The sequence below is a fragment of the Phacochoerus africanus genome, chromosome 12 (assembly GCF_016906955.1).
Source record: "Phacochoerus africanus isolate WHEZ1 chromosome 12, ROS_Pafr_v1, whole genome shotgun sequence".
NCBI lineage: Eukaryota > Metazoa > Chordata > Mammalia > Artiodactyla > Suidae > Phacochoerus > Phacochoerus africanus.
In genome coordinates this window covers 32756671-32780071 of record NC_062555.1, presented here as the reverse complement: position 1 = coordinate 32780071, position 23401 = coordinate 32756671, and the positions used below count along the sequence as shown (strand labels likewise).

Genomic DNA, 23401 nt, shown 5'->3' with positions numbered 1-23401 from the left:
TGCTTTATAGGCCACTCTGCTGTTTTGGCTCCTTGGCTGCTGTTAGCAGTGCATTTGCAGGGGCAGCCCGGCCTCAGTGCAGGGACTCAGCCCCCATAGGAGCCCAGGACACAAGGAAGCTGGCTGAAGGCCATTGGGCTATGAAAATCTTGCTGGGTCGGGGCTCTGTTAACTTCGGTAGCAATTTCTTCGTCTTCAGGGTGGATCAGAGAATATCAGTTTTAAAAAAGTATAGTATAGGCCTTTGGATATTCACTTGCTGCTTCCCCAGATGCGCAGCTATTTCCCATTTTCAGAGCCAGAGGGAGGAGAATGCACCTAAGAGGCACACAAGTGTGCTCCTTGTGCACTGCTGCTTCATGCTTTACTCTTAGGACTTGGACACCCATCTCAGTTTAATACTTTTTCCTATTTACAGAAAGTCACTAAGTCTGTACCTTTTGGTGGAGACTAATGCTACCTATGCTCAGTTCATCCTTGCAAACTAGCTATGATACGCTCTCAGTGCAGATTCCTTTTGTGTTGGTTTTATTTTTCTCTGTTGCTTTCATTCTTACCGCAGTGACAGCAGTGGTTTGTATATTTAGGAGATAAAGCCACCAAGGCCTCTCTTAACACGGGGATGTCATATTGCCTGCATTTGCTTTTCAGAGGCAGGGGAGTAATTTCTCCTTTCTGCTCGGATACCTCCCCATCTTGGACTTTCTGCCCTGAGCTGTGTAGAGGATCCTAGCTCACACACTGGATTTCACTTATGCACTCTTGAGGGAAGAAGAGAATTGTGGCCCGAAGTGATATGTTACGCTCACGTGGGGCCAGTTAATTGCATGTGAGACCCTATGGCATTCTCTCTTTTGCTATGGAATTCACAGGGTAGGTCTCACTTGGCAGGTGCAGGCAGCCCAGATTTCCGAGTGGGGAGGACAGGGGCCCTGGAGAGTCACTTGCATCTCTGTGGACTTGGTATGACTGAGAAATGAACTTTTTTTGTGTTAAGCTACTGAAACACTGGGGTTACTTGTTACTGTAGCCTAGCCTAGCCTAGCCCAGACTGAATTGATACAGAGGCCACTGGATGTTTGCATTCAGGGAAAGTCTGATCTAAATGTCACCTCAGTTAGTCCAGAGGATAAGCCTATAAGATAGGTAGGTTTCATTGTCTCCATTTTTCATACAAAGATACTGTGGCTTCAGACAGCAACTTATTCATGTTCCCATCCCACCTGAGTTACAATACCTGGATTCGCATCTGAGCTTGCCCCCCCCCCCAAGAGAGGAGATTCAGAATCTTGCCTGTGGGAGGGGAGGGTTGGGGAGATGATTTTTAAAACCTGTCTGTAACGTCCACACCTCACCTGGAGTCTGATCTCCCTCCCCACCTGGAGAGGCATAGTCACGACTGAGCCACTGTTATCAATTGGAACATGTCATACTGGAACAGAAGACAGAAGTGGAGAGTGTTGCCTTTGAGGCCGAAGGTGCCATCCCTACTGATGGGGTATGTCTCTTTGGTTAGGCCATCATTCCCTGCTCTGTAGAACAAAGACTCTTGCTGGGGTTCTCCAGTTCTTTGCAGGAGTACCACGGGTTTTTTTAATCTACACCTTGGAGCTCCTTGATTGGTAGGGGTGGTATGCCTTAGGAAGCCTAGGGGAAGGCAGGGATAGAAATGTGTTATTTTATCCTTCCAGCCATATTCCCAGAGATACAAGGTGGGTGAGTGGGCAGCAGCCACGTCTTGTGTGCTCACTCAGCTGCCCGGAAGTGACACCATCGACCTTTCGCTCTTCTTGCCTCTGTCGTTGTGAAAGGACCGTGTATGGCCAGATCAATCAGGGATCCTGGAAAGAGAGGCTATCTGAAATGCTTGATGGGGTTTCAGAGAAGGGGGTAAATCCCACTCCTCTTTTGTCCTCCCAAGTTTAGAACCAATTGAGAAACACACAGAAGGAGAGCAAAATAAAGGTTGTATGGTCGGTAAAAGCCAGACTGAGCGAGGGCTCAGGTGCTCAGTTTCAATGGGCTTTCTAATACTTCCAAATTAGACAGAGCTACCCACCCAGACACCTACCCAGCTGGCCCTCCGCTAGCCTCCACAATGCAGATGCACGCAGACCACCTAACAGCCCAAACGTAGCCCCTCTGTGGGCAAGCAGATTAAAAAGGAGACAGCCCAGAGTGGCCAGCCAGTCCAGTCAGCTGTGGAGAAAGGTCAGCCGTGCCACTCTAGGGAGTCACGTCCTTGTATGGAAACACGAGGCCTGCAGAAAGGAGTCCCTCCCACACTCCCGCCCGTGTCCGACATGCTATGACTAAGTTTTCCCCCCATTTATCACTGGGCTTGTCCATCACAAATGTACTGCTGATAAAATAATAGCTTACATTTGCTTAATCCTTCCCTGGCTGCGTGCTTCATGGGCGCTGTCTTTAGTCATCAAAGGGTGGCTTTGTGTTTTTATCCATTAAATCTTTGGCTCCATGCTCAGTTTGCCAGCAAAGGTGCTCTGAAGTGCCACCTGCAGTGGTGTTTCTGGTTATGTTCACATCTGGTCTCCTTGCCTCCTCCAACACTCTCCCCCACCTCCTCCCCCCTTTTCTCCTTCAAACCTTCCTAAGACCACCCGTTCAATTCATGTAAATGTCACTTTTACAGGGGCCTTGTATGCCACCGGCTTGCATCTGCCTGAAGTGGTCATCCGGGTTCCAGAAATTTGGCCAAAGTATTGGTCACAGAACTTGTGATCATCATTCACGTGGGCTCAGTTATGGGAAGAACAGTCCCTCTTCAGCCCCAGTTCCACACACACTCTAACCCATGCTGGGTGAGCAAACATGTTAGTTAAAAGGCACGCAGGTAAACTCCTGAGAGTTTATCAATTTTCTCTGGCTGCAGTATAACCTTCTTCAGCCATGGGGAATCTCTATATTTTGTTTAACCTCTTGGAGCCTTTGGTAAAGCGTCTTCACGTGGGGGCCACACAGACACTCAGCCTTAAGCCCAACACAGAAACATGGGTAAAGTCTGGAGGACTCAGCAAAAGTGATTAAAAGCATGGAAAGCAGGAGTTCCCATTGTGGCTCAGTGGTAATGAACCTCACAGTATCCTTGAGGACATGGGTTCCATCCCTGGCCTCGCTCCGTGGGTTAAGGATCCAGCGTTGCTGTGAGCTGTGGTGTAGGTCGCAGACATGGCTCAGATCTGATGTTGCTGTGGCTGTGGTGTAGGCCAGCAGCTGCAGCTCCGATTGGACCCCTGGCCTGGGAACTTCCACATGCTGTGGGTGTGGCCCTAAAAAGAAAGAAAAAAAGCATGGAAAGCAGGCACCGTGAAGAAGAAAAGACATTGTGTTTGTCCATCCTAAAGAAGGAAAGACTTAGGGGAAAGGTCTTCTTTCAAGCTGTAAAGTTGATGGACCTTGGAGGACTGAGCCCTTTTTCTGTCTCATTGAAAGTCTGGAAAAGAAGGAATGATAAATGTAAATCACAGGGGGAAATACCGGTTTCTAGACACCCTTCACGGTGAGAGAAGCCTTTTCATGTCCACCTGGCTTGGCTTTGTTTCTCCAGCCCTTGCTCCCCCTGTATTCCAGCTTTCTGTCTCTGATTGCACCCATCTCATTTGCTTTGTGATATACCGAATGCCCTCAGAGAGGGCATCCGGCTTCTAGACGCTACTACATCATTGTGTATGTTGACTTCATCGTCAGCAATTCATGGGGGCTGGTGGTGGTTTTTTTGAACACTTGTGATTTTTACCGTAAGCAAGCATCTCATCTGCTTGCTAACATCTGTTAATAAATTGTGTAAGCTGTATCAGAATTTTAATTCTTTTTCTTCCAAGAAAACTAAGTTCCTCAAAGATAGGGTTGGAGTTTTATTCATATGTGTATACACCGCAGCATCCTGTAAGTTGCCTTGAATAGAACAAGAATATGGGATGTATTTACTGAATTGCCAGGTTGAGCCAAGGAGTAAAAGGTAGGCAATTCCAAGGGAGACTTTTCTAGTGAGACCTTTTGAACCTCTGATGGGGAAATTTTTGTCAGGTGGTTCTAGCATGGTGCTTCTGCCTTCTTTTTTTTTTTTTTTTTTTTTTTTTAAGCTGAGCCCATGGCATGTGGAAGTTCCTGGGCCAGGGATATCAAACCCACATCACAGCAGTGACCCAAGCCACTGCAGTGACAACAACCAGATCCTTAACCCACTGCCACCATAAGGGAACTCCAGTATCATGCCTTCTTGAAACAAGACGGTGGCTAAAGGAGAGACTCTCTTCACAGTTTTCCATCTTGTGCTTCTGAGGAACACATGGCCACTCTTGTTCCTTGGAAAGGCCTCTTATAAAATAATTTCAACCTGGCAATTGTATAAGAGGGAAGCAATGATTGAGTTCCCATCATTTACCAGCCTAACACACATTTCACCCGTTCTTCCCACTCTTGGCAATGTGCATGGGCAGTAACTCCAAGAGCAGGAAGCCACAGAACCACAGAGCAGTTGGACTCAGCTTCAAGAAAAATCCAGTTTTCTCAAGAAGCAGAATGAAGTACGTGGAGCAGGAAGTTCAGCAGGGAGGAGCTTGTGATGACTCACGCTCTGATAAAAAGAATAGTTCTTACTGCTTAGGAATGTTGTGTGGGTTCATTGGGATAATGCACATAAAGAGTTCAGAACAGTGCTTGGTACATAGTGAACGTTCAATAGCAGTTGAGGTAGGAGTTATTAGTGTTTATTATTCTTAGCATCATTAGTACTACAGATTATTTATTAATTAACAACCAAGTTTATTCATCTTTATTAGTAAAGTACTTACTCAGATTACAAGTCTGGGCACAAGGAATAGGTATCTGCAAGTGCTTGACTGGTTGATGATATTAAGGGTGCATTGGGGGAGTTCCCGTCGTGGCGCAGCGGAAACGAATCCGACTAGGAACCATAAGGGTGCAGGTTCGATCCCTGGCCTCGTTCAGTGGGTTAAGGATCCCGCATTGCCTTGAGCTTGGGTGTAGGTGGAAGGCGTCGCTTGGATATGGTGTTGCTGTGGCTGTGGTGTAGGATAGCAGCTGCAGCTCTGATTGGACCCCTAGCCTGGGAACCTCCATGTGTGCCGTGGGTGCAGCCCCAGAAAGACAAAAGACAAAAAAAAAAGAGTGCATTGGAGCAGACATATAATGCAGAGGTTAATAACTGCAGGTTAGTGTGAAAGGAAGATACAGCATTGTTGAGTTACTGGTTCTGTGGAAGACTATTCATGACTACAAAATTACTGCATTGCCTCAGGGCTGTTGTCTGAAGTGGGGCTCGTGTGGTAGGTTGCCAGAAATCATAGCGCCAGAAGGAACCTTAGAAACCGTTTTGGGTTTTTTGTTTGTTTTTAAGCTAGGCATAATTAACCTAACACAAAATGCACAAATCTTAAATGTTTGGTTTGATGAGGTTTTGACAGTTGTACACCCCACACCCCAAACCATCCATCACCCCAGTAAGTTCCCTCACACCCCCTTCCAATCGCAATCAATTCCTCTCCTCCCTCAGCAGCACTCTTTGTGAGGCCACATTAGAGATGTGGAGAAAGCGGGCCCCAGATACTGAGCTGCCTGCCTCAGGTCACAGTTAGCCCGTCCAACAGCCTAGATTTCCTGGTCCCCCAGTAGGAACCACCTGTGGCTTCCCTGATGCCATTTCCATTTTTATGGAGAACCTTAATGGTCTTAATGGTTAGCTTGTTTATAGCTCGATTGCCTTAAAGTCCGACATTTTTCTCCCAGGCTTTGATTATGAAACACGGTACCAATTCACACATCTGGAATAACCTCCATCCCCCTGGCTAGTGCCCTGTGTGTCCAGAGAGGATTTAACTCCCTTTTCTTTTGAACTAAGTGACTTTGGGGGGCGGGGTATCTCTTCGGCTGCCCCAGCCTTTGGTTGAACTGATGCAGCAGCACAGTATTGTCATTCGGTGAACAGTCACAGCCTATTCAGTTTGATGTCTACCTATCGGCACCTTTACTCACTTTCTCCGCAAAGCAAGGTTATCACTCTTGGGACCTTGGCTAGCGTTCAGTGTCAATAATGTGCTTCCTGTCGCTTTATCCTGGCAGGCGTTTGTATGGGTCTCCACCCATTTCTCTTACCCTGAACTGTGGCGAAATGTCCTTGGTACTGGGAGCTGTGGTCTGTGTCCCAGGCTGGTGGAGGGTGAGGCTTATCTTCATAGCTGTGTGGCTCTCCTTGGGGCGGCCTGGGATGGGCGAAAGGCACTTCAAAAATGTGGAGAGAAATTATACTGTTGCCCTCTGCCCATATTGGGACATGCTAGCATTTTAAGGTTTTTCAGTATTCACCATGAATCTAAAACATATCTACAGTTAGAATTCTAATTTGTAAATTAAAATTAGAGAGGCTTTCCATTCTCTTTCAATCAAGGATGTGTTAACAGGTGGAAAAATAGAGTTTGCTTTGATGTTGGTTTCTTTGGGTAGCAAAGTTCTCTTGAGGCTTCTGAGTCAAGTTCTAGGAATTCTTTTTGAGCTCCACCTTTGACAGAATAACTGGTGGTGTGGTCAGGGGGTGTGGGTTGGGCTCTGATCTGTTTCCTTAAAAGGTTGATTCAGTTAAATTTGTATTGAAAGCGGATTGGGGGAAATATTGTGTCAGCGCACCTCTGTATTCCTTAACAGCACAACTTCGGATGGCCTATATAAAGAACACCTAGTTTACTTTGCAGTGAAAGGTTTTATATTCTTTAGGAAAGCTAGAGGAGTTCCCGTCATGGCTCAGTGGTTAACGAACCCAACTAGGAACCATGAGGTTGCGGGTTCGATCCCTGGCCTTGCTCAGTGGGTTAACGATCCAGCGTTGCCGTGAGCTGTGGTGTGGGTTATAGACGTGGCTCGGATCCCGTGTTACTGTGGCTCTGGTGTAGGCTGGTGGCTACAGCTCTGATTCAACCCCTATCCTGGGAATCTCCATATGCTGTGGGAGCAGCGCAAGAAATGGCAAAAAGAAAAAAGAAAAAAACAAAACAAAACTAGAACCTGCATCATCTTTTGGTTCTTCATTACTGAGTCCACATCTTTTATTTGAGGACATTTCAGAAGGGGATCTTTAACTCGATTGCCCTGTCCCTTCCTTTCTGAGTTACAAACGGACCCTGAGTTGGAGAGGATTTTTCCCATGGTGACATTTGAAAAGCACATTTCCGAAGGCAGGAGTTGCATTTTATTTGGGTGGGGGGTTGTTTGGTGCTTTTGAGTCTTGGAGATTTTCCACCCATTTATTCTAAAATAAGACTTTGCTGGAGTTCCTGCTGTGGCTCAGCAGAAATGAACCCGACTAGTATCCACAAGGATGCAGGTTCGATCCCTGACCTCGCTTAGTAGGTTAAAGATCCAGCATTGCTGTGAGCTGTGGTGTAGGTCACAGACAAGGCTCGGATCCTGTGTGGCTATGGCATGGGCCGGCAGCTGCAACTCCAATTCGACCTCTAGCCTGGGAACTTCCATATGCCATATCTGCGGCCCTTAAAAAAAATAAATAAATAAGTTTTTACTACTTTCACTAGCACAGGTTGAAGATCCTTAGTCAATTCAGCAGATGGATAAGTTTTGACCTGTAACTATTTTACTGCTATACGGAGATTGACACTCCAAGAACTCAAGTGAACTTCTTTCCTTCCAAGCCCATCATAACCGCTGTCTCGAAGTTGTCTATGTCTTCTTTTTTTTTTTTTTTTTTTTTTAGGTCCACACTCATGGCATATGGAGGTTCCCAGGCCAGGGGTCGCTTTGAAGCCATAGCTGCTGGCCTACACCACAGCCACGGCAGCTTGGGTTCCCAGCCGCATCTGTGACCTACACCACAGCTCACGGCAAGGCCTGATCCTTAGCCTGTCAAGCAAGGCCGGGGATCAAACCTGTGTCCTCATGGATGTGATACTAGTTGGGTTTTATAACCACTGAGCCATGACGGGAACTCCTCAAAGGCGTCTATGTCTTGAGAGTTCCTCACCTCCATGGCCAGAAGAATGAACCTGTTTCACCATAAAGCACATCTCTTTATTTTGTGTTCTCCCCAGGAATGTTGGTGTTTGTGGACATGTGGAATACCCCTGCCGCTTCCAGAATGCTTCTGCCACCACCCAGGAGGTCATCCCGCATCGGCTTTTTGCTCCAGGGTGCCTCCAGGGTGCCTGCCAAGAGGCCCTTCTGCCGCTGATCCCTCCTTGCCTCTCAGCAGCACACTCTGTCCTGGGAACACACCCGTTCTCCAGACTGGATGTACTCATCGTCCCTGCCAGCTTCCCAAGCCTGGGGATGGCCAGGTACGTTCTTCTGTTGTGGCACCTGGAGGACATGCTTTGGAAATTCTTTGGCCATTTCTTTCTTTCCCTGAGCTCTGGCAGAGCTGCCATCCAATTAGGTTGGAAGGGCCACCATCAGCTCATGCTTGGAGTCTCAGCGTGTGCCCACTCCCCCATGCATGAGCCTTAGGGCATCCTGGGCTCAATTCAGCTGCCTCGAAAATCAAAAGCTCACATTGCAGCTGGGATTGAGAGCATGTTGTGCTCCCAGAGTGATGGATGTTGGCCCGTGGCTGATGGGTGGCTCGTCGGGTTAGGCGGTGAAAGCATCATGCTAATGAGCCCAAGGTCACAGCTCCCGACAGAGGAATGCAACGTGGTTCTAGGGCACAGGCTGCTCATGTAATCCTGACCAGCTGTCTCATCCGTTCTCACCACTGGTCACGAGGGCAACAGCGTGAGAGCCCCTTTGTCAGAGAGAAATGTGGATGGGTCCGTGTACACCTATCACCACTTCTAGAAAAATCGCTCAAAGCAGATAACTTACTGGGGGAGCGCGGGGCCGTCACTTGTCTTGCTACAATTTTGTCATATGATAAATGCATTGCTCTTATTGTCATCCCCTGTTAGTTCCCATAGAAAATCAAGACCCACCAGTTGAACCTTTCCCTGTATATTATTTATGCCTCAGATTCATTCATTAATGCTATTGTCCATTTCACACAGCATCTGATTTGGTTATGTACTCAGGATTTTCTTGGTTATATTTCTGTTTGGAAATTTTAATCATGAACAGTGAATATCCTTGACTAAGGATGGGAAAAATAAGCTCATCAAAACATGTGACTTTAAGTTTTTCCCTATTAGTCAAGGCAATTCCTGCTGCCAATTAATTTCCATGCTTTTGAACAGCTGTCATTTGTGGTGTTTTCCCTGAAACTGCACACATTCTTAGTAAAACCCATGGGTAGAAAAGAACTGACCAGAACATTTGCTTTTGATCTTTACTACATATGTACACTTTTAAAAAGCTGGCTGGCTAGTCTTAATCCTTGAGGAAGCCTGAGAAGGTCATTTAGATGGATTTTTATCCTATATTCATGAAGATAATGGGAATGTAAAAACTAGGATAATTATACGTATTTGGTTACGTGCATCATGTAATTTCTTGGCTCCCTCTATGTAGAATTTGTCTTAACAAGGGGGCTTCTTTGGTCCCTTTGAAGAGTCTGCTGGACTTAATTTGAGCGGAATTATTAGCAAAGGAAGGGTTGTTCATTAAATGTTTCTCATTTGTACACCGTGTGGCGGGGCTATATTTATTTGGGAGTTTTTAGCACTTTATGAGAGTTGCAGTTTTTCAGGGCATGTTTGCTAACAGTTCCAAGTTCTGACCTGAGGGAACCAGAAGCAGAGTATTTTTCATACAGAGCTACATTTATTTGCTAGAGCTCCTTCCTGACATCAGTCTGCCAAAACCCGAATTTGTTGACCTGTGGGCTGATCTATAAAGCTTCTCTTTTTAAGTTTGCATGCCCAAGCAGGTAGAATGTGTGTTTGCTGCTTTTTGAGATATTTAAATTGATTTAAACATGCTTAACTCTGGTTTTTTTGTTTTGTTTTTAAGTAAGCCTAAGTACTCTATGGCCAAATGGTTCTGGGCACAAATGTCAAAAAAACGTACTGGTGATAATAATTTAGCAGCAACAAGACTGCTTCTATGCTTAAAAACAGGAGAACCGTACATTTAAAAATCTGTGGTTGATTGTCAAATATCTTTTTTTTTTTCCTTCTTTTTAGACTGTGGAAATAGTCTGCCCTGGTCTAGATGTTTTCCTGGGCGTAGTGACCGTTCCCTGTATTTGAACAGTGGAGGGGGGATTGTGGCATCTTCCCCTGCCAGTTGGGGGTGGGGAGGCACTCTGTTTTTTCCTAACTCTGACCTAAATTGATTCCACTTGCTCGGCTTGATTCTCTCGGGATCCCAACACCTTGAGCCACATGCAACTGAGTGGAGTTTATGACTCAGCCAGCTCCTGGGGCCCTGTTGCCTTATTTATGGTCAAGTCTCGGCTTGGGGCTCTGTAAAGCAAACTGGAACAAAAATGACAGTCTTGTAGGTCCATTCTGTACCCTAAACAGGAGTGGAGAAATCCCAAGTCTAGAAGAAGCCACTCCAAAAGACCTCTACATTGAAATTTGCCATTGTCCCATGAGTTGTAACCCATTGGAGATCAGAGGATTTTTCGGCAAATTAAATGGTTCTTTCCTGAGTCCACCCTTTGTAAACATAAGTGCAAGATCATAAATTCCATACCTCTGCACTTCTTTGGTGACAAGGTCTTAATCATAATGGATGCCATTTTATAGTAATTGAGTATGCTTTTTCATAGATGATATTAAGCAGTCCCTCATGAACTAAGATGGGTAGATTATTAATGACCATTTTAAGGCATTTGAAAAATTGGGGGGATGATATGTATAATGGTTTTGCAGTATTTTAAATATTACATATCAGAGTTCATATGAATAATCTTAAAACTCTCTTCTCTGAGTCTGTCTTTGAGCCTGATTCCAATATAAAAACACATTAGTGCAATTTGAATGCCTGATAATGACAAATCAGCTTATAGGGAAGTAAATAACACACAAGCACTGTTTTAGAATTTGGAGTGCTTTCCAAACATAGCAGTAACCAGAACATTCTCAATACTGTGCTTCATAATTTTTGTTAGCTTGTAATATAAAAAGAGCTATTGGAGTTCCCGTCGTGGCTCAGCAGTTAACCAACCCGACTAGTATCCATGAGGATTCGGGTTCGATCCCTGGCCTCGCTCAGTGGGTTAAGGATCCGGCATTGTCATAAGCTGTGGTGTAGGTCGCAGACACAGCTCGGATCTGACGTTGCTGTGGCTGTGGTGTAGGCTGTGATGTAGCTCCAATTAGACCCCTAGCCTGGGAACCTCCCTGCTGGTGCTCCCTCCTTTACGGAATCACCATTCCAAGAGAGAGATAATTTCATTCTATTCTGATTTGTAGAAAAATGACTATATGTCCTTTAAGACACTGTTGACAGTTCCGTTCGCATCCTTTTCTCATTTAGTAAGGATGGGCTTTCCGTTTTTATTTCATTTTACTTTTGCCTTCCATAAAGGCTGAGTCTGCCATATAAGGAGCAGTGGAAGTGCACATTTCTTGGATTGAGTAATATGGTGTCTGTATGAAGATAAGAATGCATTTTAAATGAATCTCCAATGTCTAGAACAACCCTCTTCATGGTGGTATAATTAGCATTCTGTCTTTTTCACAGTGTCCTCCCATCTTCTCAAATGTCTCAGCTGGGGGGACTAACGAGTAAGCCTAATTTCCTAGGTATTGAGAAATACATGAAAGGAGCTCGTTGTCATGCTTACACTCTTTGTTATAATAATAATAATGTTAATGGAATAATATCCTGGAACCAGATTTATGACAGTTGCCTCAGAATTAACACCTCAGTCTTACCTCTGTGTGTGTTTATAATAAATGCTTTGCTTCACCATTTGTCTTTCAGCAGTTCACAATTACATGTCACGGGGCATAATTAGGTTGGCAGAACTGCCTTGCTGATGTCCAAATACGTTCTCTTTTTTTACCCCCTCCTCTTTTTGAATTTGAAGAATCTCCTGCAGATCATTCAGAATGGTTTGATGTTTAGAGCCCTGAGTAAAAAAGCCGTGTCTTCTCTGGCTGTGCTTCCTTACTGTACCACTCTCATGTAGTTCACTCTTGATGCCTCTTGGAAAATTAAAAAAAAAAAAAAAAAAGGGAGTTCCCTTCGTGGCTCAGTGATTAGTGAACCCGACTAGGATCTATGAGGACGCAGGTTCGATCCCTGGCCTTGCTCAGTGGGTTAAGGATCCAGCATTGCCATGAGCTGTGGTGTAGGTCGCAGACGAGGCTCGGATCCCCAGTTACCATGGGTGTGGTGTAGGCTGGCAGCTGTAGCTCCAGTTCAGCCCCTAGCCTGGGTACTTCCATATGCTGCAGCCCTAGAAAAACAATAAAACAAAAACAAACATAAAAAGGCAGCAATGTGCTTGATGATAGGTGACATGTTCTGCTTTGACCTTTTCCCCACTGGTTCTGTACCAGATTGTCTTGTTCGTGTGTTCTTTGTTTGTTTATTGATTCACTTATTCATTCTTAAAATTCTATTAAGCACATACTGTGTGCCAGGTAGGACTGAGGATGCTGAGCCTACAATGGTGGACAAGACTGATAAGGTCTCTGTCATCATGAAACTTCCATTCTGGTCAGGGGAGAAAAAGTATACATAAAAACAAATAATTCAGATGTGTGCTATGAAGAAAATATAGCCAAGTAAGTGACAGAGTGCCCGGGGACCCGGAGCATCCTTGGGGTGAGGAGGCAAAGAGTGACATTTGCAGGAGTCCCCATCATGGCGCAATGGGATTGGAGGTGTCTCTGCAGCACTAGGGCTCCAGCTCGGGTTCGATCCCTGTGGCTAGGCATAATGGGTTAAAGGATCTGGCATTACCGCAACTGTGTTGTAGTTCACAACTGCAGCTTGGATCTGATCCCTGGCCCGGGAACTCCATGTGCCACGAGTGGCGAAAAAGGAGGGCGAAAAGAAAAGAAAGAAAAAACACTGACATTTGCAGTGAGAGGGAAGAACAGGAAGGAACCAGCCTTGTGATAATCTGGTGGAAAAGCATCTGGCCTGAGGGTAGCTTAAGTCCAAAGGCCCCAAATTGGGAAGCACTGTAATGCGCTAGAGTAGCAGACCGTGTGGCTGAAGGGCAATGAGCTATTCGAATGGCTTTCCTTAGGCTCATTTTGGGCACCAGGAAATGCCATGTCCCTTGAGGTCTGGGTCCCCTGAGCCACCCACACCCCCACATGAGGAAAGTGAGCCAGAGCCACTAACTAAGAAAGGGCAGAGGTTGAGCAGAGATTGATGGGTCCAGCCAGTCCCGTGTATAGGGAGAGAGTTGCCAGAGAGGTCAGATCTTTTCTCTGATTTCTGGGGGACCAACAGTGGCATCTCATGACTCGCTGATTGGAACCTGACTTGGCTTAGCATCCATCTACTGTCCTTGTGCAGAATTTTCCACTGAGGGGGCATCAGAGCACTTGGTGCCCAGACTGGCAAACCACCCCCCCCCCGCCCCTTTGTGAAGAAGGGAGAAGTATCAGGTCACCGTTTGTCCTCCCCCTTCCCCCACCGTGGCTGCTAGTTGATTCCTTGTAAAAAAAGAAAAAAAAAATTTTTTTTTGACGTAACAGGTCACAGGGAGCGAGGCATTATTTATAGGTTTCCTCATCCTGATTCTTATGTTTTTCGAAGACTGAACAAAAATAGGACTGATAAGTAAAGAGCACAGAGAGATAATGATCAATGACTGCAGTATCTTCAGTGCCATTCACAGTAGAGAAAAACTGTAAAGCTCCCTCTTACCCATGGCTTGTTCTTAAAAGATCTGGTTGTGCAATAAAAGACTTCTGAATGCTTATACTCACTCCTGACCGTTGCACGCCCAATTTTCTTAAGTGCCTCAATTTGCGAATAACCGGTATGCACATACATGCCCAAGAATGAATGTAACCCGCTCTTCCTCCACCCGCTCCTCCCAGGGTTAGACAGGGTGTTGTCCTGTTTATTCTTATCTCCCAGCCAATGTGTAATAGAATCGGCAAAACATAACATGCTGGTACAAAGGGCCTCTTGTTTGCAGCCTTCTAATTGTGCTCCTTTCTGCCCGGGAAGGAAGCAGTCATAAATTTCTGTCATTATCTGAGTTAGCAAGATTTCACAGTTTGGGGAATTTTTCTTTACTTTTTCTTTGTTAACTTTGGACTTGAATTTTTGGATCACCTCATTCAAAAACATCCATACTTTTAAACAATCCTCCTTTAAACTTGAGGAGCTGTGACCTCTTGATTTCTAGGCAGGTTGTGACCATAGCGATTCTTTCCTTGGGGAACCTGCTTCTGAGCCAGAAATTAGTGCACCTTTCAGTTCACTGAGCAGCCTCCCGGCTCCTTTGCTTTCTCCGATGTGCTGCAGATTTGGAGTTTAGTTCTTTGTTATTTTTTCTTTTTAGGGCCACACCCACGGCACATGGAAGGCTAGGGGTCGAATCAGAGCTGCAGCTGCCAGCCTACACCACAGCCCCTGCAATGCCAAATGCAAGCCTCATCTGCTACCTACACCACAGCTCACGGCAACGCCAGATCCTTAACCCACTGAATGGGGCCAGGGATGGAACCCGTGTCCTCATGGATACTAGTCTGGTTCTTAACCCACTGAGCCACAATGGGAACTCATACTTCTTTGTTATTGTTGTTGTTTGTTTCCCAGACATTAATAAATTCTTAAATTTCTTTCTGCCCAGATCATTTTAAAGGATATTTGGAAGGAGCATTTGTTTTCCCTGTTTTCCAGAATAACTCTTTTCTGTTTTTATGATTAGGTGGGTGTGAGTGATAGAAAGCAGCTCATACCTTCTTTCTTTCCTATAAAATTTTAATCCCTCTGTTTACTGGCGCCCCTATCGTTGCCATAGCGATGAACAAACAGAATACGCCGCCGTAGGTAGCGAGGTACACAGGTCCATACAAGGTAGCTTAGGCCCCTCACACGCTTCCCCTGTGTTGCTTTCTTTGCATTCGTTTCTCCATTTTGTTTCTTTTTTGTTTGTTTGTTTTGTTTCGACTTGTTTTCTAGGGCTGCACCTGCAGTATATGGAAGTTCCCAGGCTAGGAGATGCCTGGGAGTGGCAGCTGCACTCTTATGCCACAGTCACAGCAACACCAGATCCGAGCTGTGTCTGCAACCCATACTGCTTGTGGCTTGAGATAACGCCGGATCTTTAAGCCACCGAGCGAGGCCAGGGATCGAACCTGTATCTTCGTGGAGACTAGTCAGGTTCTTAACCCACGGAGCCACAACGGGAACTCCTCTGCTTTGTTTGCCATTTCTATTTTTTTTTTCCTGAGAAAGTTATTTGACTCTGTTTTCCTCCTGTATTATAGAATGCCTTTCCCCATTTGCCGTGTGTTCTAGATCTTCGTTTCTCTTTCTTGAAATAGGAACTGGTTTTCATAAGGTGCACCTTCTCTGGGACTCTAGAAGCCCCTGGCTGTGGTTGTTTGGTTCGTTGGGACAATATCAGGTTGTGTTGACTGTGGCAGGTAGTGCGAGAAGGTATGCATGTGCCCTGTCCTTTACAGCACAAGCATAGAATGATGCATGATGTCCCCGAGTCACTTAGAGCTGGGAAGTCAGAGACAGTAGTGCAAGGGCCTCAGCCTGGGATGGCTCTCAGAGCCTGGGATTCAGACTTGGGCAGGACTTCTCTGTGACCCTCTCTGAGGTATATACTTTTGCTTCGAGGACCCCCTGTGGAACCACAACATCACGGAGTCTACTTAAAGGTCCAGGTTCACCATGGGCACTCTTTGAGGCCGCTACCAGGCTAATTCCTGGATCACACAAGTATATTGGGGCCAGATTCTCTCTCTCTCTCTCTCTCTCTCTCTTGAAGAACCATTGGCCAAGTGAACTCACAGCTTTTGGCTCAGCCAGAATCTTCTCCTTACCATCAAACAGCTGTGCTGCTTGTCAGATGCAGAAGTAGCATTTTATCATCATTATGCCATGATTCCTCACCCTCCAAAAGATTACATTTAAGTGTTTTGTTTTCTTTGAACTGTCCTGCACACGCATAGACTGGCAGCCCTGCCTTCAGAGAACACTGCTGGGACCATCCTTCAAGAGAAGTTGTCAAGCCTTTGAAAGGCCTTTCTGAAGCAATCATCCCTCTACCTACATTTGTAATCGTCTCCCTCTATTGATGTCATTGCAGGCCCCTAATCTCTTCCAGGCTTGAGCCTGCGATGGCCAGTCAACCAAACCTTTCCATTTTCCATCGCAAAGAAAAGACTGTTTTTTTTTTTTTCCTCCTCTCAGTTATTTCTTTCCAGAAGCATCATAACTGAATAGAACATATACCCTTTGGGTGCAAAAGAACCATGGACTTGAATGTGCCAAGTTGTCTGAGTCGGAATATTCCCAGTCTTGTGGATTCTCACTCCTCGGACCACTATGCGGAGTGAGCAGATGCTCCTGGCCTGGACTGTGTTGTGTACGCATGTGGGCACAGAGATGCAGATCTATTTCTTTTAAGGCTAGACTCCTTTGGGGGGAAACACCAACTTCAGAAACAGGTCTCGAGCGAGGCACGGTGTATGAATAGCTCTGCTCCAGGGAACATCGCCTCTGTTGTGTAACAGCCAGTGTGTAGCTGGAACCCACTGACATCCGAGCCCCAGAGGCCTGTTTGCATAAAGTGGGTAAGAGATTGCCTTGTTGCTTTACCCCCACCAACTGCCCCCACATGTAATTGGAAGAGTATCCCAGCTACTTTTCTTAAAAAGGAGCATTAACTTTAAAAGGCCAAAGATGTGAGGAAACACTCCTTTAAAAGAGGAGCGTTTTTACTTTTTAAAAAATGGATTGCTCTGTGGGATTTGTGGGCACATTGCAAAAGCCCACCCTGACTTCACCCCGGGAGTGGGGCTTGAAGTAGGACATGTTATATTTCTTGGTTAACTAACCATGCTATTTATAGAGGTGACTCCTCAGAAAGTCTAGACCTCGTTCCAGGAAGACAGAACGCCAAATCGGCCCTCCACGTTCCCAGCCAGCCTGCTGAAAATAATCTCCTCCCCTTTTCACCCGAAAGTGGAAATCTTGGAATTCCGTTTCAGGACAGCGTGAATGATAGCTAGGCTCCCCAGCCAAAACTCAGGATGCTCAAGGGCGTGGGGTGCTCCTGTGAGCCTTCGAGGCCGGTTTGCTGAGATACGGGGACCGTGGTTGGCAGAGCCTGGTTTTTGAGTTGGTGTCGTCTTGAGAGGAGACCCTGAGACCCTGCTCCTCCAATGAGTCAAGCCGAAGTTTCTGGCTGCTATCACACATGGGCAATTTCTAAACAGCCTCTTGAAAGCTGGCAGTTTGGAAAGGGATGGATGGGCAAAGCCAGGAAGCTATTCAGCAGACTCATATCAATGGGCAGGTGTGGTGAATGCTGATGATTCTCTGGCTCCAAGGAAACTTGAGATTTTTAGCCTAAATCAGGATTTTCTACATAGGTTCCAAGACTAGTTGCATGGAATGTTAATAATGTGGGAAAAGGAAGTGTGGGTTAATTGGTTTAGGAAATGAATGGATTAAACAAAGTTGAAAGGGAGTCTTTCCTGGAGGGCTTCTAAGGAAGCCTTTAATATCCTTACTATCCTGGTTTAATGTCCTGGCGTACGTGTGCATCTCAAAGGCAGGGCCGAATATGCAGCATTTCCCCATATGTTGTACCCAGGCCCCCTCCCCTTTACAGTGTGTGTTTCATGGGGCCATTGTGGTCTCAAGAAAACCACCTCCTCAAAACGTACTTTTTTTTTTGGTCTTTTGTCTTTTTTTAGGGCCACACCCGCTGCATATGGAGCGTCCTGGGCTAGGGGTCTAATGGGAGCGGTAGCCGCCGGCCTACACCACAGCCACAGCAACGCCAGATCTGAGCTGAGTCTGCGACCTACACCACAGCTCACGGCAACACTGGACCCTTAACCGGCTGAGTGAGGCCAGGGATCGAACCCACGTCCTGATGAATACTAGTTGGGTTCATTAACTGCTGAGCCACGAGGGGAACTCTGTCAAGACACACTCTAAGACATGATTCTTGGAGAAGTATCTCAGAGTCCTTTGCAAAGTGGCTGTGGAATGCAGCCTTCATTCTGTCGGTGGTGGTTGAAGACTTGCTGGGTGTCAGGCACTGCCCGAGGGCCTTGCTTCATGGCTGTGAAGAAGATGGGGTCACCATTTAGTGCAGGAGGTCCCACACTTTTCTGATTATATATCAAATTTTGAAGTCACCCGTCTATATATTTAGATTTATTTATAAATTGTATACGTTTAGCACAGTTTTAATATACTAGGTATACTATAATATACCCCAAAACGGAATTTTTTGTTCGTTGGTTGGTTTTGTCTTTTAGGGCCACCCCCAGGGCATATAGAAGTTCCCAGGCTAAGGGCTGACTTGGAGCTGCAGCTGCCAGCCTATACCACAGCTACAGCAACACCAGGTCTGAGCCATGTCTGTGACCTACACCCCAGTGTACGGCAAGGCCAGATCCTTAACCCACTGATGGGGGCCAGGGATCGAACCTGCTTCCTCATGAATACTGGTCGGGTTCGTTACATCTGAGCCACAATGGGAACTCCTCCAAAATGGAAATTTAAAAGGATGAAAAAAAAAAATGACAAAAGGAAGTTCTAGCATTTCTCCCTGCACCCCATTGTATTGGCTAGTACCCCGGGGGTCTCTGCACCCACGTGGGCCCCCTCATGGAGACTGATACCATGGGTTTGGGGTGCTGACTTGGCATCTGGAAAGCCGACATCCACCCAGGTGATTCTGCTGCAGGTATTATTTGGGGTGGCGGGGGGGAATGCTGTGAAGGCATCTCTGGGTGGGTATGTACCTCCTGGGAAGCTGTCACAGACTCTGCACCCTGCCACCTTCTCTCAGGTGAGCGTGTTAGACCGAGGAAAGAGGACACGAAAGGAGTTCCTTGGTGAGGCTCCCTGCTTGCCAGGATCCCTGGCAAGTCACTGAGTCTCCCTGGCCTAGTTTTCTTTTCTGGAAAAGTCAGAGGCTGATTTCAAATCGCCTGCAGCGTATCTTAGAGCCTTAACCTTCTTTGATTTGATGAGGTTTGGATTTTCTTTTGAAGAGGAGTGGGAGTGGCTCTATTTCATTGAGTAATTTACATACACATATATTTTCTTTTTGATGTAAGGGCTAGTTAGATCATAAGCCTGTGATTTTCTTGTACTGGGCACCTGGGCAGCAGTAGGCGTTTAAATTTTAGGCCTGTAAGCTCAAGGTTCAGAGGGCCTCTCTTACTTCTAGTTAATTGCAAAATAAACAGATCTCAAGGGCAGGGGCCTTTTCCTTTCATAATAGCCGCCTCTGCTCTGTGCACCATGCATGCAAAACAGCATTTCCAAATGCTGCATCAGGAGCACGCTTCAGCCGGCAATTTATGGCTCAGCCCCCCCCCCCCCCTTTGTCCCCTCTGAGTTAGAAGCCGACTCGTTCCCCCACCCCCTCATTTTTTTAGCCTCCAGATATCTCCATTTGCAAGCTAATACGTTGCGTGTACATATGTTTGAACAGTTGTCAGACTTGTCTGTTGCTCAAACTGTGCTTTGGTTTAAAATAAACAACAACAGAAAACTCAGGGGGGTGAGGGGGGTGGGGTGGGGGATGGATGAAGACATTTCAGTTTAACCTGCAGGTGGTGTTGTTTTGACCTTGACAGTCAGCTTGAAATGACCTGTCAAGCACCTTTGTGTGCTTCTGGGGCCTGCCCACCTGGAAGATATTATGTCCCCAAGCTCGATGTGCCCCAGCAGCCAGGCACCAGGTCCCTGGATTTAGTTTTCATCGATGGAGGGTTAATGCCTGCATGGCGGGACTCGACTGAGAGGGGCTCAGCTACAAATGCTGTTTTCACTTAATTTGGATTTCTCTTCTCCCTTGGCCTAACGCTCCCCTCTCTTAGGCTCTCCCCACTCCCCTCCCCCACCCCCCACCCCACCCCCAGATTCCCTCTGCCCCCAATCAGTCTTCCCTGCTCCTTCACCCCCTCCACTTGGCTTCAAATCCTTTCTTCCTGGCTTTGATATCGCCTTCTCAAAGAGCTGCAAGCAATCAGTCGATTATAGACCCCAGAGCTCAACAAGGCACCCCTCCTGGTAGGTGGCTCAGGCCCCGCTCCCCAGGCCACCACAGGAAATGGGACCCAGAAAACCTGCCCGGCTCCAGACCCTCCACCCCGGCCCCTGTGCCTGTTCTGGTAACCAGATCCCCGGGATTGGGGGTGGGGTGGAGGTACTTCCTCAGCTTAAGTGGTATCTGGGGACATAGACCGCTTTAGGAATGATTCTGACCTTTCCTATATGGTCCAAGGCCATCTCTGTTGCGTCGGTTTGAATTTTGTCTTTTTTTTTTTTCCTTTTTTTAGGGTCACATCCACAGCATATGGAGGTTCCCAGGCTAGGGGGTCCCATCAGAGCTGCAGCTGCTGGCCTGCACCACAGCCACAGCAACTCGGGATCTGAGCCACGTCTGCGACCTACACCATGGCTCACAGCAACACCGGATCCTTAACCCACTGAGCAAAGCCAGGGATCGAATCCGAAACTTCACGGTACCTAGTTGGATGTGTTTCCGCTGCGCCATGATGGGAACTCCTGAATTTTGTCTTTTTGAACTTTGAGTCTCTCCCCTGCCTACCAAGGCCGTCCAAGGTAGTGCGCCAAGGTTGGGGCGAGGAGAGCGAATGGACAGATGAGGGAAGCCCGTTGGATTCAGCCTCATGCCTTCCAGTGCTTGGATGGTCTCAGGTGACATGAGGAGGCAGATCATAGCTCTCTACTCAGGGAACCCCTCTTCCTTTCTTCCATGTATGTCTAAGGCCCCAAGTTGCTGAAGGAAATCTCTACTGTATTTCTGAAGGTAGAGACGAGAGAGGGTGCTTGTTCTCAAGACCAAATAAATGTCCATCTTACCATTCTATACCACCTCCTCCAATGTCTGACAGGAAATAGGCCCTGGTCTAGACAGTTACCCTTCCCATGTTGTCACCACCACCACCAGCCACGTGGGCTCCCAGAGGTGCCTGGAGCAGACGGTCTCTGCTGGCCCTCTGGATGGCTCCCTGAGGTCTCACTCGGGACCTGGGAGGCACACCAGTGCTAGCCAGCCTGTCCCCTCAGACCCTAGGACCCCTCCCAGGCCAGGACAGCACATCACACTCCCTCCGCCATGGGACACAAACAACTTACGCTTCATAACCCCTGCCCCAGAGGCTCCTCTGTGCTGGAATCCTGGCCCAAGTCTTTCCCTGGGATGTCCTGGTTGGAATGAAGGGTGGAGCCAGCCTAAGAAGAGGAGGTGCGATGTCAGGGCAGCTGGTCTATGTTTCCAAGCACCAGGGGGATCCTGGTCTCTGAGAATGTAAGTGAAGCCGAAATACAGGTGACAGATGGTCTTCACTTGTGTGCCCCTGACCTTCCCATGGGTCTGTGGTCCTTTTATTTGGCCCAGACTAGTTGAGCTGCAATTGTGACATTACCAACCAGGGCCCTGAATAATTTATGTGGGCTCCTTCTTCTTTGTCTTTACAAACATAAGCATCCTTAGACTTTAGGATTGAAAAACAGGAGTCAGTGGCTTTGAGCCACACTGGATGCTTTCCATACTAGCCTTCATTTTTTTTTTCTTTTTTTCTTTTTTTCTTTTTTTTTTTTTTTGGTCACACCCACAGCATGCAGAAATTCTGGGGCTAGGGATCAAACCCGCACCATGAAGCAACCCGAGCCATAACAGTGATCACGTTGGATCCTTAACCTGCTGAACCACAGGGAACTCCATAGTCTTCCTTCTTTAGTGATGACACCACCTAATTCTTTACAGGTTGGAGTGTCTATATATGTATGTGCAGATATTATATATAGTCTCTCATTTGATCCTCACAAACAAGCTCTCCAACCCCTCCCACGGCCCAGTTGTTACAGGCTCCCCATAGCTTCCCTCAAGACTAGCCCTGTTGTGGCAGCTCTCCCCAGCTTGTCTGAGATCTGGAATCCTGTTACCAAGGCCTCTGTACCCAGCCCCTCCCATGATTTGCCTCCTTTCTGCTCAGCCAAGTAGTTTATCTTGCAGGGCGATAAGTCCCAGCAGGTGCTGACAGCTGGGATCGGGGCCTAGGCTTCTGTGACTCTTGGCCCCTGAGGCATAGGGCAAGTGGATCCTAATGATGGGTTGTTTGCTTGAGCTGAGTGATAGAAACCTGCAGACCCACGCATGGGTTGTGAGCTAAGCAAGAGCAGGCCCTACGCACCAGGTGCACTCAGTGTCTTCTCATGTCATTTGTTTCCCCTTGGTTAGCCTTTTGATCTGCCATGCTGTTACTGCCTCTTCTGCAGAGGCTGTGCCTATCCTTATGATGCTTGGGACACTGTATGAGATTGGAAAGAGAGCCGTGACTTTGCATCAGAAAGACCAGGTGCTAATGCAATGGTGCTCTTGACTAATGTGATGCCCCGCGCAGTTACTCGGTTGTGAACTCCCTGCTCCCCTCCAGGACTCTTGGGCACATTAGATAAGATCATGTGTAAAGTGCCTACTGCCTGGTAGGTCCTCAGCAAATATCACCCCCATGTTTCAGTAGGCTTGGAGAAACCCGGTAGTTTTCTGGGTCAAAAACCACCTAAGATTTGTTGCTTATTACTGTGAATTACAAACTTTAAGGTCCCTACCAACCCAAAATGTCCAAGATTCTCTGAAATAATAACTGCAGGGAGAAGATAAAAATAAGTATGATACGTTACCATAGTAGTAGGAACACATGAAAAGTTTGTTTCATTGAGTTACTGAGTTCAGATTACTCAGATAGTACAGATGGAATTTGTCGGGTCACTGAAGGAGCATTTGAGAGTAGCAACTATATTCTGATTAGGTTTTCCTTCAAGGATGCAGCTTGACCTTTAGTAGTTTAAATATACATGTTAACTTTTCTTCTCTTCAAAAGAAAGTTGAAGAAGGCAGCGGTATAAAACCAATGGGCAGTTTTGGTCTAGGTCAAATACATTTCTTAGTTGCTTTTTCCATATCTAATAACCTCACCTGGATTCAGCTGAACCATCTAAGCTCCTCTGGGGCTTTGGGTTCACCAGACAAAGCTCTGTGACCTTGACCTCTGTTCCCATCACTTTGGATCCAAGATAGAGCCATGTCCACTCCTGAAGCAACTACCTCTGGTCTGTTGTCTGTATTAGACATTATCTGATCTGTGCTTGAAAGGACCACTTGATGGAAACTTCCAAAAGAACCCTGTATTGCTGCTTCTGAATGGAGTGGCTTAGAGTGGGAAAAAAAGCCAGGATGGAGGGGACAAGCAGCAGCAGGGCCAGGTGTCCTGCCCTACTCTCTTTTGATGACCAGCCCCACTGGATAGCCTTT

General features: G+C 46.7%; 1 protein-coding gene across 6 annotated transcripts in view; it reads left to right on the top strand.

Moving 5' to 3' along the window:
- Positions 1-23401, top strand: part of AOPEP (aminopeptidase O (putative)) — a 395656-nt gene that overhangs the window by 86360 nt on the left and 285895 nt on the right. For all 6 annotated transcript variants that reach the window (XR_007131178.1, XR_007131175.1, XR_007131177.1 and 3 more), the window contains exon 5: positions 8079-8324. Coding sequence is in view for 3 of the 6 variants with exons in the window: in XM_047754794.1 (XP_047610750.1) it covers positions 8079-8324 (246 nt within the window). In the remaining 3 variants the exon portion in view is untranslated. The remainder of the gene's footprint in view (positions 1-8078; positions 8325-23401) is intronic.